At 43.0% G+C, this 18473-nt stretch overlaps 1 protein-coding gene across 1 annotated transcript; it reads right to left on the bottom strand.

The window, feature by feature from the left end:
- Nucleotides 1–5696: 5696 nt before the first annotated feature.
- On the bottom strand, nucleotides 5697–17338 carry STON1 (stonin 1). Its single transcript, XM_010011697.1, has 3 exons — nucleotides 15400–17338; nucleotides 6235–6437; nucleotides 5697–5855 (listed from the first exon to the last, which is right to left on the bottom strand). Exons 1-3 carry the CDS (start codon nucleotides 17336–17338, stop codon nucleotides 5781–5783), a joined length of 2217 nt encoding a protein of 738 aa, XP_010009999.1. The 3' UTR covers nucleotides 5697–5780.
- Nucleotides 17339–18473: the final 1135 nt, after the last annotated feature.

Consider the following 18473-nt stretch of genomic DNA (forward strand, 5'->3'; position numbering starts at 1 on the left):
TGTCCAGGGAGATAGGTTTCCATTACTGACAGCTATACAGAGGTGATGCAGAGATGCTCAAGGCAGACTGAGCAAGTTGTTCTGCTTGGCACGTAATGGCAGCATGTACTAAATGAAGGCAGAGCCAGCTGCCCTGAGCTGTGCCACACCATAAGCAGGCACTAGGTCAGCTTTTTCAGGTAAGGCACCTCTCCCCGTGGCCCATCAGTCCCACAGCCACCTTGCTGTGTCTCTGGTGGCCCTGCCCATGTTCCCCCTTCTCCAGCATCTCCCAACTTCAACTCATCCCAACCCCAGGAGAGCATTCAGTTCAGTCTCCATCTGCAGATAATCGCAGCTTTGTTCTCAGTACCTTCCCTTGAAGGTGCTTCTCTGCATGGGTTCCTCACCGCTTTTCTGTTTCAGGCTCATTTATAGGTAAACTTTTCACCTTGACTTAGAGAGGCAGCAGTTCTCCTTAGCCCTTCCAAACAAGCTCTGCCTGCTGCCCTTTCCTTCTTTCAACTCCCTGCTCCCTCCTTGCCTCCTCCCTTTTACCTCCACTGCTTCCACTCATCATGGGTCTCTTGCTCCCAACACATCCATCCCCACTTCTGATTTGCTCCCCTCAGACTTTTATTATTGAATATAGCAGTGAAAGTTATTCTATATTAAACCAAAAAGGCCCTCACAACACAATGTAATGATAGACTATACCTACCTACACTCAGAAATACCTAATCACATGCGTTTCATGGGATGGCAAAGCAGAATTTGAGCTGGTGCTTTTTATTCCTATCAGTAAGCCTTCAGCAGGGAGCTTGAACATCACTTACAACATGTTATGATTGTTACTGTAAAAAATTACAGGTTGTTTTTACTAAGGAAAGAACAGGGCTGTAAAATAGCACATCCTATGCATAGCACATACGAGGAAACTGTCTAAAAATAAATGTTTTCATGTCTTTATTTGTATTCTAGCAATTTACCATCTCACTTTTTCATGTACCTAAACCATATTGTTCACTGATACTTTTAAACATTGCAAACTGTTTAAGCTCTGGAAGGGGATTATACTTCTGCTTGATGCCTTCTGCTGCTAGAGCTTTCCATTTGCTCGCTGAAGGATAGAACACCAATAAAGTGAAAATTATTATTAACTGTATTTCCCAGTGTTTCCTAGAATAGCTGTCTGGTTTGCTACAGAGGCAGCAGCATAGGACGTGTACTTCCCTAATAACAGCTCATTTCAAGAACAGACTTTGAAAATTGTAAAAGCCTTAAAACAGTTGTTGCTATATTATACTCAAATATCCCAGAAAGATCAGAGGAAGTCTACAATAGGAAAAAAACAGGGTATTCTTCGGTTTACTATTGTTACACAAGTAAGGCAGGAAAAAGGCCTCCCATTAATGATCATTAATGGAATATAGTGCAGAAAGATGTCCAGCTTTCTGCAACTAGCTTTACCTAAACCAAGGAGTGATGTCCCCCACTCAAACGCAGATGAGAACCACTCTTTGTAATAAACTGCAATACCTGATGACATGAGACAACCAGTTAATTACAGGAAATGTAAACCAAGCTTGATAGATTTCTAATGAGGGGCAAGAAACTGCTAGTTTGAAACACAACTTTATTTTTTTAATCAATATGCAATCTACAAAATGTTATTACGAGATTATCAACATGACCTGTTTATACTTACACTGATAAAAGACCCAAATAAAATTATATTTTCCATTAAGAATAACGGCACTGCTTCAGAGTTATCAAAATTATATCTAATGACTACTAACTGCAGCAGTTAGTTACTCTGTTTAGTCAACAAAAAGAGAAATGAATGTAAAATAGAGGTGTGGGCACCAATCAGAAGTCCGTCAAGTAAAATAAATGTAACTAAAAGCAACACTTGAAAACACATTTTCAGGTGTAAAGTACTTCTGTATAACTAATACAGAATCTGGAGGGGACAAAAGAAAGCAAGGAGCATAATCATGAGAGTAGCTTGGCATCACGTTCAATGGAGTGCACCATCATCCTCGCTCCTCGAGAGCTGCTACGCAGGAGCACCTGGACCATCGTTACCAGTCACTGCAAAGCTTCAGCTTTGATACCAAATAACATCTCTGTTTTGCTCTCTTCTGGTTGGAATAAACAAGCATTGCAGGTTACTCACTTACTAGCATCAAGAATCTTCTGTGGGGTTTTTTTTGCACATTACCACTATTCCTTTCTTACTTTTTTTTTGCATCTCCTTTATTCTTAGACTTTGATGCAGATTCCATTTTGTCAGTTAAAAGACTTCCATTGACTTCAATGGGTGTTTGAATCCAAAATTACATCAAGTACCCTTTACCTACAGTAGTAATACAATCATATGAGAAAAATGAACACAAAGATAAAGTTTGTCAGATTTAGCAAATAGGACACTTGTAAATAAGGCAAACACACTATAAAAATAGGTGTTCTCACTGATTTCTGTTTAAAATAGAAAATATCCCAAACCTTGCTAGTCCTTTGTGAAGCAAACACAGATAACATCTACATACTGCCATGTAGTAAATGTGAAAGAGGTGTCAGCATCTTAAGTGACCCAAGCAGTTGGAAGCATTTCAGTGACTGCAGGGGGTAGCTGTGGGAAGCAGAGATCAGATACGTGTGAAACCTGGTTCCTCGCATGATGCCAATGTACCTCATGGGTTATTTAAAGCTCTGATCCTTCTGCTAGCTGGACATTGAGCATCACAACAGCTTGTAGCTACTGTTAGCTACTGTTCCTCATCTCCATTCCCCTCCGAAAATTAGTTAGACTACTTATATCCCTGATTTCTAAAGAATCAAAGCCAGTACATTTACTGTCACCTGCTCTGGTGTTCATAGAAAATGTTAGCAAATGAGTCTTAAACATGGAGAATATTTGTCCAGTAGGTTATACTCTAGGACATCAGACAACACAGAAGGCAGGGAAGCTAGGGTATTTCTGCTTTGGCATGTTGCAATAGCACAGGAAGTCAGAATTTGATGGGGGATGGAGGGAGATGTCAGACAACCATAACTTTCTTTCATGAAACTGCAGCCTATTTTTAAATATTCTGACAGCAACGCATACAAACATCACCTTGAGACTGAGCAGAGTAATTACTTAGCCTCAGGCTGCACTAATTGTCAGGTTTAAACTGAAAGCCATATATTAAACAGAGCAACTTTACTTCAGTGTGGCAGTATTTCTGTGGAATGACTTCCCTGTGATCCTGATCCAATCCAATTAAAGTAAATGGTGAGTCTTGCAGGCTTCAAACAGAAATCCAAGAGTCTGCAATAGAGATAAAGCTGTAGCTTGACCTTTTTATGCCAAAAAGGCTGAATGATCATTTGCACTATACCAGATATAATACACACACTTAGCAGGAAAGATGACTCTTAGTGTAGCTTTTCATCACGTAGGCCATTCAAAACAATAGCTTGTATTTTAAGGGGTCAACGCTATCTGGGCTTCCAAACACTAAATGATCTAGTGGAAGGTGTCTAGTGGAAGGTGTCACTGCCCATGGCAGGGGGTTGGAACTAGACGAGCTTTAAGGTCCCTTCCACCCCAGACCATGCAGATATAGCAGACACCTGACAGAAAAAAAGTAGCTGTTGCTTCTGCAAGATCCGTAACACCACCCGGTACTAAATGCCCATAGAATGAATGCTGCAAATGGTGAATCCAAGGTGAAAGAGTCCCAGACCAGCCTGCATGTCCCTCCTTTTTAAAAACAGGAAAATAGGGGCCAGCTGGGCAAGACAGGCTTTGGGCAACAACCACTGCTAGCAGATTTACTCAATACCAATCAAAACAAGTCAGCCTCAGACTAAGGTTAGTGCAGGTGTCAGTAACATGTATTTTGCTTCCTCCACCTTACCAAGCAAAGAGGTTAACACATATTGTAGTTCTAGTATAACCATGAACTACAGTGCTCTGCAGAGTTCTGCTGTGATGCTATGAACAAGCACTTTGCCCTGGCACCCACTGTGTCCCTCAGTTCAGCTGAGAAGTATATAAACCAAAAATTAAACATGAATAAAAGAAACCAAACATGACTTGAAGGTGCTAATGGCTTCTCAAGTCAAAATGCGATGGAGGATGTGACAGCTGAGACATACTCGGATCACTATTACCCTCAAATGCTTGCTTAGATTTATAATAATATAATCTGATAATAAAAAGGAATATATAGAGAAGTCAAAATACCATAATAGTCTATTTGGGGCTTTGCCAATGCAATACCCATAAAAAACCTGCCCTCTGGATGTACTATAGAATTTATTAGCCATTTCATTCCCAGTTTCCAAATAGGGGGGAAAAGTTTATTGTGATGAACTAGGTTCATATTATGGCCTTCTGTTTCCTCAGATTGGTAATTTTCCTCAGTGCATATCCCACATATTTCTACTTTTGGGGAATCACACTGATCTGTATTTTTACACAGTGTTCATATGAACAGTTACAAGCTGTATAAAATATAAAGTAAGATTTAGTGCATTACTATGTTTTTCTTCTCCACTAATTTCAGTTTGAAGGAAGGATAATTTTAGGAAAAATACAGAAAAAAAGAGGTATATCAGGGGCATTTTTTAAATTTATCAGATTTTTTCCAACCTGGAATTACAGCCTGCAGAAAATGACACAGGGCAGCATGGCCACAGGGCAGAACGGCTGAGGGGAAGCATTAAAACCGTTCCCTCAATGCCAGTAGTTTGTTGAAAACACAGTTAACACATTGACATGGGATTAGTAGCTCAAGCTGCCTGCTGAAGTGTCACAGCAGGGAAAAGACTGTCTTAAAAGTTACTCAAAGCAACAGCTCCTGCAGTTTCCAAACCAGCCTCTGGAACTTGCATCCTAAAGGAGACCCAGAGCAAATGGCAGCAACCAGCCATCACTTCAGTTTGTGGGAAAACCCTCCTCTGGAGTAAATTCTCAAAGCTTCATCAAATGAATACTCAAAGCTTCATCAAATGAAATGGGCCTGGACTGATGCGCTCTTGCTGGGGATACACCCCTTGTCTCACTTGCTGTAGTAGTGAAAAAGATTTGTTTAATGCCTGAACACAAATTTCAATCTGCCATATGGTTTTTTGCCCAAGAGATTACTTTGAGTGAAGCCATAAAGTGCTGGGGAGGAAACAATCACAGCCACAGAAAAATGAAGAATATTATTGCGGACGAACTTTTCCCATTTTACCAATGAAATCACCCGGTTTCCAACTCATTATTTGAGGCTCATGTCAAGAGTAATATTACAACTTGTTCTGTTCACATATATTGAGGGCAGCAGAAACATGGGGACTTCACTTTTCAGACACCACTAAAAAATGTAATTGGTCCTGCTGGACCTTACACAGATTCTGGTCTGCACATAAGCACTCTGGCAGGTTTTACTGCTGAATATTATACGTCCAAGTGACATGTACTCTTTGAGTAGTGCCATTAGGTTTCAATATAGAGTATGAGATCATTCCCAAGTCACAGACACCAAACAGGAAAATAATATATTAGAATCAGTCAGTTAAGTGCTCACATCCTGCAACTCTTTAAAGAGAGACCTTACTCATACCAGTATTCCCATGACAGGAAGTCTACTTGAACACAGACCAGTCAAACAAGTACTGATTTGCAGAATCAAACCCAAAAGCAGAAAGGAAAAAATGACCACGTTTATCCTAAACTAGGTCACTGCGCTTCCTCTAACAATAGGATTTCCTATGTAAATGGATGCCTACGAACATCCTAGGATGGTGCCTCCTGTCCTCTTTTACTGCATGAGGCAGTTGCCAGCCTTATCTGGATCTTCTCCATCAAGCCTAATCCACTTCTTTTCAATTTCAACCTGTAGTTAAAAAACAAAAACAACACCCACAGAAAATTAGCAAGTAATTGGGTACTGGAAGTGTGAACTGCAGCAACAGCATGAAGAAAAGCTTTGACACAGAATCAAAACATTTCCAGACCAAACAGATTTCAAAACCGCTATTCCTAAAAATAGCTCAGCTGAGGAAAAACCACGCTGTGTTTGCTGTTCTGTTTTTCAGCATCATCTTTGATCAGACAAGGAATTAGTTTTTAATGATTCTTTTGCTCAAAATCATTATCACAAATACACACGAGGTTTGTTTAAAATGCAAAGCACATTCACTTTGCAAATACTGTATGGGGAAGTGGGGAGGAAGAAGAGGAGGGAAGGACTGAAAACATAGCCCTGAAAATACCTGGCAATTGTAGAAAGCCTTCTGAACCACGTGTTTCTGGGGCTGCAGATCGCTCTCTATGCCCAGTGACTTGACTTCTGTTCCTGAGGCACAGGTATCATGAACGACGAACTCGACAGTAGCAAATGGATACCAGTCAGAGGGTATTTCCTGGTCTGATCCCAGTTCCAATTTGTAAGACAGGCTGTGTGGATGATCTAAACCTTGGGAAAGAAAAAAATACCCAAACCATCAGTTAATTATCTTTTCTTTGCTTATAGTGCAAGATTAATCTCCTAGCAAGAGAGCACAGCTCTATTTAATGCAGAGCTATCGTTATGATACAAGATTATTCTGTCTATAATCTTTTGCTACTTGGGAATAAGATGGCCCCTTCCTCATTGTTTGTCTGCTTCAGCACACTTTTCACAATCACTGCTGTTTTACAAATTAAATGATACAAGATTTACCAGACCCTTCCAATTTTGGATTGAAAGAACAGAATTATAAACCTCAGGGATTGGTTGCTAAATTAGGGAAAAATCTCAGTTTTCCCTTAAAAATACACGTCTTACTCTCATAGAAAAATAAAACCTGGAAGGCCCCAGCTTAGCCAAGGCTGAGATGCTGCCCTGTGTCCAACAACCACACTTTCCAGAGCTCTCTGCTATAGGAATTGTACTGGAGTGTTTATTTAAAGAACTACAGCTATCTTGTGTAACATCATTTATTACAGTATGTCTGTGGCAGGCAGAGAAAGGTGCTGCTCAAAGTGCTGCTCAAAGAAGACAGATCCCGGCTGCCAGGATGAGGGCTACCTGGACTCCTTTTCTAGCTTGGGAAAAGAACATACCCCATTTCTTCCAAAGAAAAGTATTACTAAAGTAACTGTCATATTATAATGGAGAGTCATGGAGGATTGCCCATGTATATTCTAAATTACTCTAATCCAGCCTCAGATCCTAGGGATCACTTGCTGTAGCGTTTCTTCTATGTGGCAGTGGTTAAGGGAAAGCATTTCTCCTGGCACACAGGAACACCAAGGGGAAAAACCTACTTTCCAAAGAAGCTGAGGTCAGCGGGCTCGCTGTGTGCATGAAAGCAGTACAGTACAGTATAATGAAAAGAATCCTTTGTATTGCAGCTGCTTGTCCAAATTCTTCAGGGCAAAACGTAGTAATTCGCCATTTCTCCTCCTCTCCAGGATTTTAAGCGTCAGCACAGACAACTGACTACCATTTGGCTGCAGGCAGGAAAAAAACAAGCACAGAAAGGATTGGCTGTATTTTGTCAAAGGCAAGCCTGGCGGTGTAGATTTGGTTTTCATCCATTACACTGAGCAGCATCTCAAAGTTCCATTCTTTATGCGCTGTCTTTCTCCAGTGACAGGAATCACTTTCACATCAGAATGAAGGAAATACTGAAGATGGAGTTATCATACACTGAGCTATATCCATCCCATGGGAAAAATCGCTGTGACACTCCACATTCACAGGCTTGTGGCATTTCATAAGGCAAAACTAAATGTAGAAAGCTACCTCTCCGTTGTTCCTGGGAGCCTTGGGCTGGGTCTGTGCAGGTTTTCCCTGCAACCTGCCTCACAGCCTGCCCAAACCACTTCTGATTTTAGGAGATCACTGACATTTGAGTGATTTGGTGGGCAGAGTTCTGTCACATGTCTTCGACTTCACCAGGACAAAGTCTAATTCAATGAACCATCCTCCAGATTTCAATCCAAGTCCAGCATAAAGTCAATGGGTCCCCAAAAATCAAGGCTTAAAGAGCACAAAATTTGTCTTAATCTGTCTTAGTCATATTCACTAAAACATTTAACATTTTGGTTTCCTTCTGACTAAGTATATAATTAGTATAATTAATAATTCCCTCCCTCTTCCTTGCTGTTATACTCAACAGCACAGTTAACACTTGACTGCCTGGAAGAAAAGGTGAGGGATGGAGAGAAAGGAATAGGATGCGTCCTTTGGATTATCAGCCCTTAGACTTCAGATGGGGAGGCCTCCAATTCTTTTTCTCCCCCTTCTTTCTTCCGTGTTTAATAATAACAACAATAATCGGTAGCTTGAAAAGCTGTCTGCTGACTGCAAGTGTTCCTGTCTCTGCTCAGTTGACCCCAAAGGCATGCACACAGAAACACAGCAGCATTTACAGCCACCACTGCAGACAAGGGGCATGTCACTGCTCAAGTGCAGTCCTTCAGCAACTGGACTCTGTACGAGGCTGATTTACAAGCATGCCCCAAAGGCTTGCTTCCAGCAGTACATCACATTCAATCCTTATCCTAAATGTTGCTTCTTTACATAACTACTTGTAATATTCACAGAAAGCCTGGACTGGAGTTCAGAAAATATCTACACACACCACCTAGAATCCTGCACCATGAAAAACACTGGCCATGAAGTCTCCTAAAGAAACATGTATCACACTGAGGCCCAGGAATCACTCCCGACATGGGACTAGCTGCTTCTCTCTATCAAAGCACGGCTCTAATACATGCTCGTAAGGAATTGGTTCCAGAAATTGAAGGAAGAGGTACTATAACTTGCATTCATGAATGCAAGGGCAGATCTATGAAAGGCGTTAGGTCCCGAGTTTTGAGAATGAGCTCTTCCCTGTGAGGGTGCTGAGGTGCTGGCACAGGGTGCCCAGAGAAGCTGTGGCTGCCCCATCCCTGGCAGTGTTCAAGGCCAGGTTGGACACAGGGGCTTGGAGCAACCTGCTCTAGTGGAAGGTGTCCCTGCCCGTGGCAGGGGGTTGGAACTGGATGAGCTTTAAGTTCCCCTCCAACCTAAACCATTCTGTCATTCTATGATTCTATGACTAAATATGTCCAGTACAACTTTAAGGTGAGTGGGAAGAAGTAGATGCCCATTAATGGGCATGACCAAACCCAGACAGACAGAGGCTGGAGAGATGGAAGAACTTTGCCCCTCCTTGCTGACTTGCATCCCACTGGCCGCACCAGTCAAGGCATAATGCTTTACAACCCTCATACACTTGAAAAATGACAACCACCACCCAAAACATGGCCCATGACCAAAAGGAGCAGCACCATCACCTCCTTTTTATGTAACAGCCTACTGCTTAGTTCAGTTGTGCCTGAGGCTCCGAGTCCCCCACGCAGCTAGACAGCAAGGCTGGTACGGAGGTGGAGCAGGAGGTACTGACTGTGATTTGTGCTAAATCAGCGCTCCCAGCATGTGCGAGACATTACTCACATCTCTAAGCACACTACAGGGTCCATCAACACACTAACACACAAGTTTGCAAGCCTGTAAAGGTCTTAGTCAGAGGAGTGCAATGCCAGGGGCACACAGCATGTGGCTGAAGTCTCAGGACAAGAAGACAATACACAGAGACGGGTAAAACTGTAACATTAGGGACTTTATTATTGAAACAGAGGAGAGAACAAAGTCAGAAACCACTTGCCAAGCCCTTGAGAATGACGCTGGAGCACTAAATGTGTGTGAGGAGGAGATGGCGCTTCATCGCTCATGAACACAGTGACAGGCAGCTCTGTATACAGCTCTGATGTGATCCTTGTCCACAATCTGCTGCTGGTTGTCTCTTCCTTTTTCCAAGCCCTTTTATCCTGCACTAACACTCTCTTAGTCCACAGTCCCTCTTCCAGACTGCCTGGACATGGTGGAACAAGCCTCCGTTGAGGTGGGCCTCTCCATCCTTGAATCTGCCATCATCCCAGCAACAGCTGTGTGAACCTGTGAAGGAGGCCATAGGAAGCACCACGTTCCAGAGCCAAACTGTGAGATCTCATCCCATCTGTGGCACCACAACCTGCCTGAGCTGTGCTCCTCTTGGCTCCCAGTACCTGCTCCACTCATTTGTGGTGGTGCCAGGATGCAGCATGGCAACACACATACTCGACCTGGTCTTTGTTCTGTTTGTTAGGTTGGGATGGGTGGACTGCACAACATCAGCCACAAGTGAAACGTCCTGCAGAAAATAGCAGGGGTTACAACCTTAGGTGGCACATCATTCCTTGGCCAGGAAAGTGTCACTCTCTGCCTCTGGAGCAATAGCTGAACAAGGATCTGAGGTGAAAGGGTTTGTTAAAGAGCAGCAACATCTTGTTTGGAGTCCATTCATGTAGAAGGAAAATGGTGTATATCTAAGGGCTTTTGGCGATCAAACTCAGCATCTTCCAGTTGTGACAGGGAGGCCTATGAAGAAACTAGTAGCAATGGGAATTGTCTGAAAATTGTCTTCTGAGAAGGGGAATCCAGAAATAACCACTGCTTGGAATTTTCCTGGTAAATGCTGGATGATAGATGTCCACTTGAGCCCAGGCATAAATGAGCTGTTCCTCCTGGTCTGCTGCTAACGGTTCCTCTGTGAGACACGGCACAGTTCTGATTCAGTACCATACAGCCCTTAAAAAATATATGGGTTTATATTCCAGCTAACTGACACCAATGAGGTGGTCTCAGTGGTGGGATCTGATGAATTCCGAGGTCCTTCCTTTCCCCTAGGTGGTAACCTGCAAAGGCAGAGACGATAGTTTTGGGGTCTGGGTAAGGTTACTGCCCTAGGTCCTCTGGAGTGGCCTCCACTGGACCTTTTTGCCTACTCCCAGAACACAGGGTTTCCCCCAGCCCATTCATCTCCTGTACCAACATCAGTGTCAGAAGAAGGTACTCACCACTTCGCTGCAGAGTTCTGCCCACCGCTGGGCCATGCTAGGAGCATGGGGCAACTTCTTCCCATCAGCTGTCAGCCAACAAAGTGGTTGACCAACATGTTGGAAGAATGTGAGCGTTGCCTTAGTTTTCACCCAAAGCTGGTAAGTCCTTGTCATCTTTGCTCCATGGAACTATTGTTTTCGAGGCCTATTACACTGAAGTTGGAAGAAGAAATAGAGGCTGCATGTACAAGATCCGTTTGCAAAAGAAACTGTAATGCTGAAAAAGCAAGATGTTGGCCAGAAACAGAGAGAAGGTAGTGGTGTGGGAAGACAAGTGCCTTGGAGAAGGCACAGTGTAAGTCCATACACCAAGCTGAGATGGCACATTCAGATGCAATGTCCCATCAGGCATCATGGGGACATGACTACCTGGACCGATGAAGTTAAAATCACTCCTAAAAGGCAACCAGATAATTTGGAAAGAGGTGAACTTTTACTAGCTAACTTAGGAGACAAAAGCTCTGTGATTTAGGTGTCTTGAGAATTGACAGGCCCAAGTCTTTCCTGGTTTACATCTGAAAATCTGGCTCGTTTCCTAAAAATGTTCCAAATTCTTGCTCTTATCCTCTGAAGAATACCAACAAGAAAGCCAAAACAAACAAAAGACCAGTAAAACTATGAAACTAGATTCAAATTGTCATTTAGCATTCATACAGCACTTCACAAAACATTAATAATCTAACTTCGCTGCATCTACTCACACTATTTATCCCTTACTTCCCCTTTTAGAGGAGCATTCAAGTAACCTTGACCTGAGAAAGGCTCATAAAGCCAAGCAGTTTAGACCTAAAAAATGTGCTGGGTATTTTAGTTAAGTAGTAATTCTATTTTTGCCAAAACCGGTCCAATTCTAAAAGTCTTATTTTGAACATGAGAACATCAGCAACGACCAGGAACAGATTTACATGAGGATTGTTACGAGTTAACGACTCCTGCAGCTATTTCTAAATGGATGCATTTATCCAACCTGCTGGGAGAAATGCATAGGAAATAGGGGAGGAGGAAGGTACCACCACCAAGGAGCAGCTTGCAATGGTACTGGTACCAGAGGTGGCTGGGCAGGGATGGAGCCCATCTGACAAAGTCATGGCCTGGTGTTTCCACTTAGGCAGTTAAGAAACTAAGGAAAGCAGCAGCTGAAGGTTGGTGGGACCCACATCACCCCACACACTGGTGTCCATGCTCAGATGCTAAAAGGCAGCAGGAGGGCTGCCAGCAGCCACAAGTTCCCCTGGCTCCATTTGTGTGTTGCTTAATCACTGCTTCCTCAGTGTGGCTCCATGATGCAGAGGAAGAGGAGAAATAATCATCTGAGGAACTGTTGCTTTACACAATGGCCCAGGATGGAGGTGTCCTAGCAGGTAACATCACTGGGCACAAATATACACAGTAAGAGATTAAAACACAGCATTCCCAAGTCTAGTTTCTCCCCAGCTCCCTGGGCAACTCAGGTGCGTACAGTTTCTCCAGTGGAAGGACTGTGCTGAAATCATAATATGATCTACATTTCCTTATGCGATGCCCCGATTTCACAAACATAGACTCAATTTGCAAATACTTCCTTGGCTCAATCCTTCAAAGTCTATGGCTTCTAAATTTTGTATTTACTAATGCTAACACTGGCTCCAAATTCTCCTTTTAAATACCTGAATAAGCACAGGCAGCTTTTAAAAACCCGGGTTATCTCACAGCTCACATCAACTTCGCTTGCACTTGAGTAGAACCAAGTGGATAATAACATATTTCGGTATCTATAAATGGAGTCACAGTATAACTGAAGGCTTTTCCCTTCCTTCTTTTTTTTTTAAGCAGCCTTGGACAAAGGCTTTTTGAAAGCAAAAGCCTTGGCATATTTTTCTCCCTGCAGTAAACGCATGATTAAAGTTTACATATTTCTATTAGTTTGAGTGCCTCCAGATTTTTGGCATGCCCTGGGCCAACTCTATTTTTAAACTCTTAACTGCATACAGAAAACTTGATAGAAAGGTTTAAAATGTGACCGGGCAGTATTACTACCAAAATGTTGTTTCAAAGGCATGACCATTTCAAGGATACAAATGATTTTGCAGAGCTCAGCCAGAGGAATTTTTCAAATGTCAAAAGCTTAAGCTACTGCTAGAAAATAATGTAAAGCTTTAAAATGCCACAAAAATCAGTTCTTACGTTCAAATAATATATAAATCTGAAGTTAATTGTGCACATCAAATCTTAAGGTGAACAAACTGCAGGGAATTAAAGTCTTTGGAAGACTTATAATCTTCTTTAAAATTGCCTGACTAAATTGCTGACTTGATTTTGCAGAAGCAAACCTACATTAAATAGCAAAGAATATTAAAAGCTACCCAAACAGTCAGTCCCATAAGCCTTGGGAAAACACATGGATCACAGCAGCATGGTGCAAATCCTTGAAGCCTTGAGTGCAACACACCCATATCTACAGATTTTGAAGACCTGAAGAATCTTCTTCCCCCCACCATTAGTTGTGGCTGGGCTCCTTGCCGTGTGGTAGCCCAACTGCCAATGCTGCAACTCCCCTGCTCTCCTGCTGCCCATTACTTGGCAGCCACCAGCATCCATTCTGAGCGGAGCATGAGATATCCAGGGAACAAGCTGCATGTAGAAGGGAGGGCTCGGCCAATTTGGGAGGAACTATATGGCATTAGTCACAGGTCCAAGCTGACCACAGCTTCTTCCAAAGCAGAAGAGGAAAAATAGAGATGGCACTGCAACTCCCCTGCTCTCCTGCTGCCCATTACTTGGCAGCCACCAGCATCCATTCTGAGCGGAGCATGAGATATCCAGGGAACAAGCTGCATGTAGAAGGGAGGGCTCGGCCAATTTGGGAGGAACTATATGGCATTAGTCACAGGTCCAAGCTGACCACAGCTTCTTCCAAAGCAGAAGAGGAAAAATAGAGATGGCATTAACACATCATCATTTCTGAATCTGACCACAGTGGTACTTGTGCTGTTCCTCATCTGTGGAAATCTAAAGGCGCAATTGCTCAAGGCTTGAGAGACTTCATTGCCAAAGCACAACATAGTCTGCACACAAAAGGGACCTGCTGTACAACGTCATCAGCAAAAATACTAGCTCTTGTCAGCCACTAGCCATGCAATAACTCATACTCTTAAAACTGCCGCATTAGCATGTCGCTATAGGATGCTTTCAAATGCTGTTTTAACACCAAAATCAGATTTAGTTTACATATAGGCTCAGGCTAATCCCCGCTTCATTTGCTTCTGCCTCAGTTTTTCTGTCAATCTGCTACTACTGCCACTGAAATACCTATCCGAATTCAAACATCAAACTGTAAAAACATAAAATCTCCATTACCTACACAACAGGTCAGATTAAATGTAGCTCAAAATCAGGAATAGAAATATCCTTGGGAGGACTTTTTTGCCTTTAGTGGGTTTTTTTTAATAGCTTTGATTGTTAACTCTCACCAACACACATCTAGCTGTCAGAACCTGGGAGTGCATTATGTCAGCTCAGTACTAGCACCACTGAAACTAGGACTTAAGAAAGTAAAACTTTTCTAGATATTTTAAAGAGGTAGTTAGTCCAGGCCAACCCATTTATTAATATTACACACTTACCCTCTTCTCAAAAGTACAGATTTTACCAGTATTTTAGGCAAAATGATTCAATAGACACCTTACCCAAAGCCTCAAATACACATAATGCATATCTAAGCAGAGGGTCAAAATCACTCTACAGCACTAGAAGCAGAATACTGTATTCCTCAAGAATTTGTATGCTAGAAGAGTACTATACAGGGCTGTTAATCTGGTAACATGATTAAAAACTGGTATTTTAAAACCACGTAAATATTTTTTTAAACTATGCAAATATTTTTCTTTTCCATAAAGTTTTTAGCGAGCTACCACCACCAGAGAGAAAGAGGAATGAAGTGGGAGGCATTTTTTGTCAGTGCGGTTATTGCCATGAACATACAGTCTCAAGATCCAAGCCCGTAAAAGAGGTAATAGACACCTTTTTTGCCTTTGCAAAAGCACAGTCAACTTCCTACAGCAAGTTTGGCCACCCTGCCTTCTAGTTATGCATCATACCTACCGTTTCTTAAGTGATGATAGGAAAGCCAAGACCCAAAAGTTACAACAGCACCTTCTCTATTAACTGTGTGATACTTGGTGGGCAGATCATTTTGCTATTGCATAAATCTTTCCCTCTTTCTTACTACAGACTTGAGGCTGGCTCAGAATGCTCAGATCCACTTCCCTGATACTGCGCGCTTATGATTACTGACAATAATAGAACTCCTTCCATCAAATAAGTTAGGAAAAAATAAATAAGGTTATATTCTCTTTGTCCTAAAAGATTACTCTTCTTCTAACAATACAATACCACCACACTGATAACAACCAACCTACACTATGGAGGCTGATGGAAGGCGAAGAGGTGCACCCAAACCCATCATTTTATATCCCCAAATTATTTACTTGAGTTTTTATCTGGAAGCCTGTCAATCTTCCACACAACTGCCCTGTAGGCACTCTCGTATTTTGCTGTTCCAACTGAGACTTGTATTACAGGATCAGATTCAACCTCATGTAAAGCACCAAGGCATGCTCTCCTATTCATTTTCGCTTTTAGGGACTTCTGCCTTTGGAGGTTCATGGTCCAAAGTGCTTTGACCCACTGCGTGGGAACAGGGAAGCGGATCATAACGTTTTCACAGTATTTCACAGCAGGTAAACGTGTTGGGACCAGAGCAGTTGAAGACATGTTTATAAAAGCCTGAAGTTCAACGTACGCCCCCTGCACCACTACTGCAGCCTTCACCGAAAAGGGAAGGTCTTGCCCATTATACCGTGTCCTGAAACGCATCAGTTCCAGCCGACAGGCATCCGGGGGGGCAAACTTAATAATTCGTGATTGCTCAAATTCCTGTGCTTTAACACAGTTATGGAAATGGCAATCAAGAATTTCAATCCATTTCTTCTCCTTGTCAAAGTAACGCTCGTCCCTCTTCTGGAGCTCCAGGTCATTCAGGGTTAGGAAGCAGTCAGCACTTCCGTTTACAAAACACAAGCAGTAAATGTGCGTGATGACAGCACTTTCTATGAGTTTTCCTTCTGCCTTAGTGACTTTCCCCCAGAAGTTATCCACTATTTCCACAGTCATCTCTTGCTCTTCATAATTCCTCTTTTGCCTGGAAATGGTAGGAAGTTTCATAAGCTCTTCCTCCACCGTTACGAGGAAATCAGTGAAGTCATTATAATCCGTGGTGCCCAGCTTCAACATCTGCTCAACCTCTGGCTCATGGATCACCTCTACTTTGGGATGATACCTCCTCTTCTCTGTGTAAGACACACACTCAATCTTCACTGTATGGATTTTTCCTGAGACGTTATAGCTCTCTAATTTGGGTTCGGACAGCTTACAGTGTGGCTGCAGCTGGAATTCCTTGAAAGGTTTCTCCAGGCCCTTTTCATAATACATCTGTAATACCCCTCCGGGTAGGACACTAAGGTAGATAGGGCCCCATTGCCGAGATGACATCATGTTCTTCTTTTCAGGAATCCTCAGCATGAACGGCCACCCATCTGTTTTCTGGCTCCTGAAGAGGCTGTGTGGGATGGAGGGGCAATGCTTGTGCCATGCCTGAGTGCTGGAGATGGGCAGGTTTCCTGCAGTATCGCAATTATCAGCTTGCAGGTGTTCGAGCCTCTCACAGATGTAGCTGAAGGAGCCCTGGTTAAGGCTTTTCTGGTCATGGCAAGTTTCCTTGTCTTTAGGATGACAGATGCTCCTATCAAGCGCTTTGTCCTTCCTGTGCGTGCTAACATTAGCTGGTGACGTGCTGAGAGAGCATCCTTCCTTCCAAAAAGGACTGGAAAAAGCACAGTCGCTCTGGAAGTACGGGAAGTGCTCCGGTGCCGACGACAACTCCCCTAACTCCTCACAGCTTCCTGGCAGCTTCGGGCCTCCTTCGTCTGTTGTATTGGAGACCAAAGTCTTCACTGGATGATCATGAGGTGAGGTGCTCAAAGGAAGGCTGCTCAGTTTCTGTGAGGTTAGGGAAGAGCAAATCCTGGGTGATGGAGGAAGGTTAACGTTTGATGGCCATTCAGGGATGGGATAAAGGATGTGAATCCCAGACTTAGGGATGCATGAACTTCCTGGGTATTCTCTGGTAGGTGTAGTAAGTGGAGAGTTGCTGGGGGGTCCAGGACTTAGGTAGAAGTCAACTACAGGAGACGAGAGTGGTGTGCTGCTTGTAGAAGATGACCTACTTGAAGACTCATGCACACCAGGCAGATTGAGTTTAAGGCCATTTGCTTTACAACTACTTTGATTATCCACCGATTTCTGAGGCGCCTGGAAGAGCGGCTCATCATCGAAGGTGACCCAATTTGCTGGATTTGTGGAACACATCTTGTAGGAGAAACTTGAGGCACTTGCACACGTATCACCCGCAAACCATCTACAAGGAAACCAACAGACATGAGCACAAATAAATTCATAGAATTCTCTTGAAAGACAAAATAAACCCAACCCTTATAGAATTCAAGCCTCACAAAGCTCAACACTTATATGCAATTTACAAGTCCAGCGTACTTTGTGTTTTACATGCATAGTCTGAGATAGCTAAGCTATCGAATGCTCTGATGTTTGAGCATCAGTTGATGAACAAGGCTTAGTTATTCTAGAAAAACCTACCCAGACTTTCTCTTTCACTCCCACTTAATTTTTATTCTCTTAAGCTTTAGTTACAAGTATCCAGGGTGGATAGAAGAGAGGGAAATTAATGCTCAGAATGTCAGTTGTAAGTATTTGCACTGAACAAAGAAAGGGCGTTAAAATATTTGGACTTGTTATCTTGGAGTGCAACCAATACTCTGATTTTACTGTTACCCCTTGACAAGCTGTGCCCACTAATTTTCCACTCCTTGAATATGACATTAAAATAATAGAGTTGTGACTTCAGCTTACTTTCTTCGTGCTGTTTATATTCCAGACACCACTTTCTTCTCCCTGGTCTTAGTTTCCTTTCAGAGTTTTTAAGCCTTTCTGTTAGATGAAGTCCTCGAGGCAATCAGAAGACCAGACTTTCTGAATACTGGTGAGCTAAAACCAAGTCCTACTCCTCCTTCAACATCAAACCCAAATATTGGTCAGGCTTCCCCTTTTCCTTTTGTAATACCAGCAGAATGATCTCTTTTTCCTCAGGAGGTCAAGTGGATGCCTAGATATTGAGGTGCTGGAGCAGGACCAGGGAAGGGCAGTGAAGTTGGTGAAGGGCTGGAGCACAAGTCTGAGGAATGGCTGACGGAACTGGGGTCTTTAGTGTAGAGAAGAGAAGGGGTCTTACTGCTCTCTACAACAGGAGGATGGAGCCAGGAGGTGGCTCGTCTCCTCTCCCAAGTAACAAAGCGATAGGACAAGAGAAAATGGCCTCAAGCTGCACCAGGGGAGGATTACACTGGATATTGGGAACAATTTCTTCCCCAAAGGGCAGTGAGGCATTGGAACAGGCTGGCCCGGGCAGGGGGGGGATCACCACCCTCCC

Source organism: Nestor notabilis, unplaced genomic scaffold (genome assembly GCF_000696875.1).
Source record: "Nestor notabilis isolate BGI_N333 unplaced genomic scaffold, ASM69687v1 scaffold5910, whole genome shotgun sequence".
Taxonomy (NCBI): Eukaryota; Metazoa; Chordata; class Aves; order Psittaciformes; family Psittacidae; genus Nestor; species Nestor notabilis.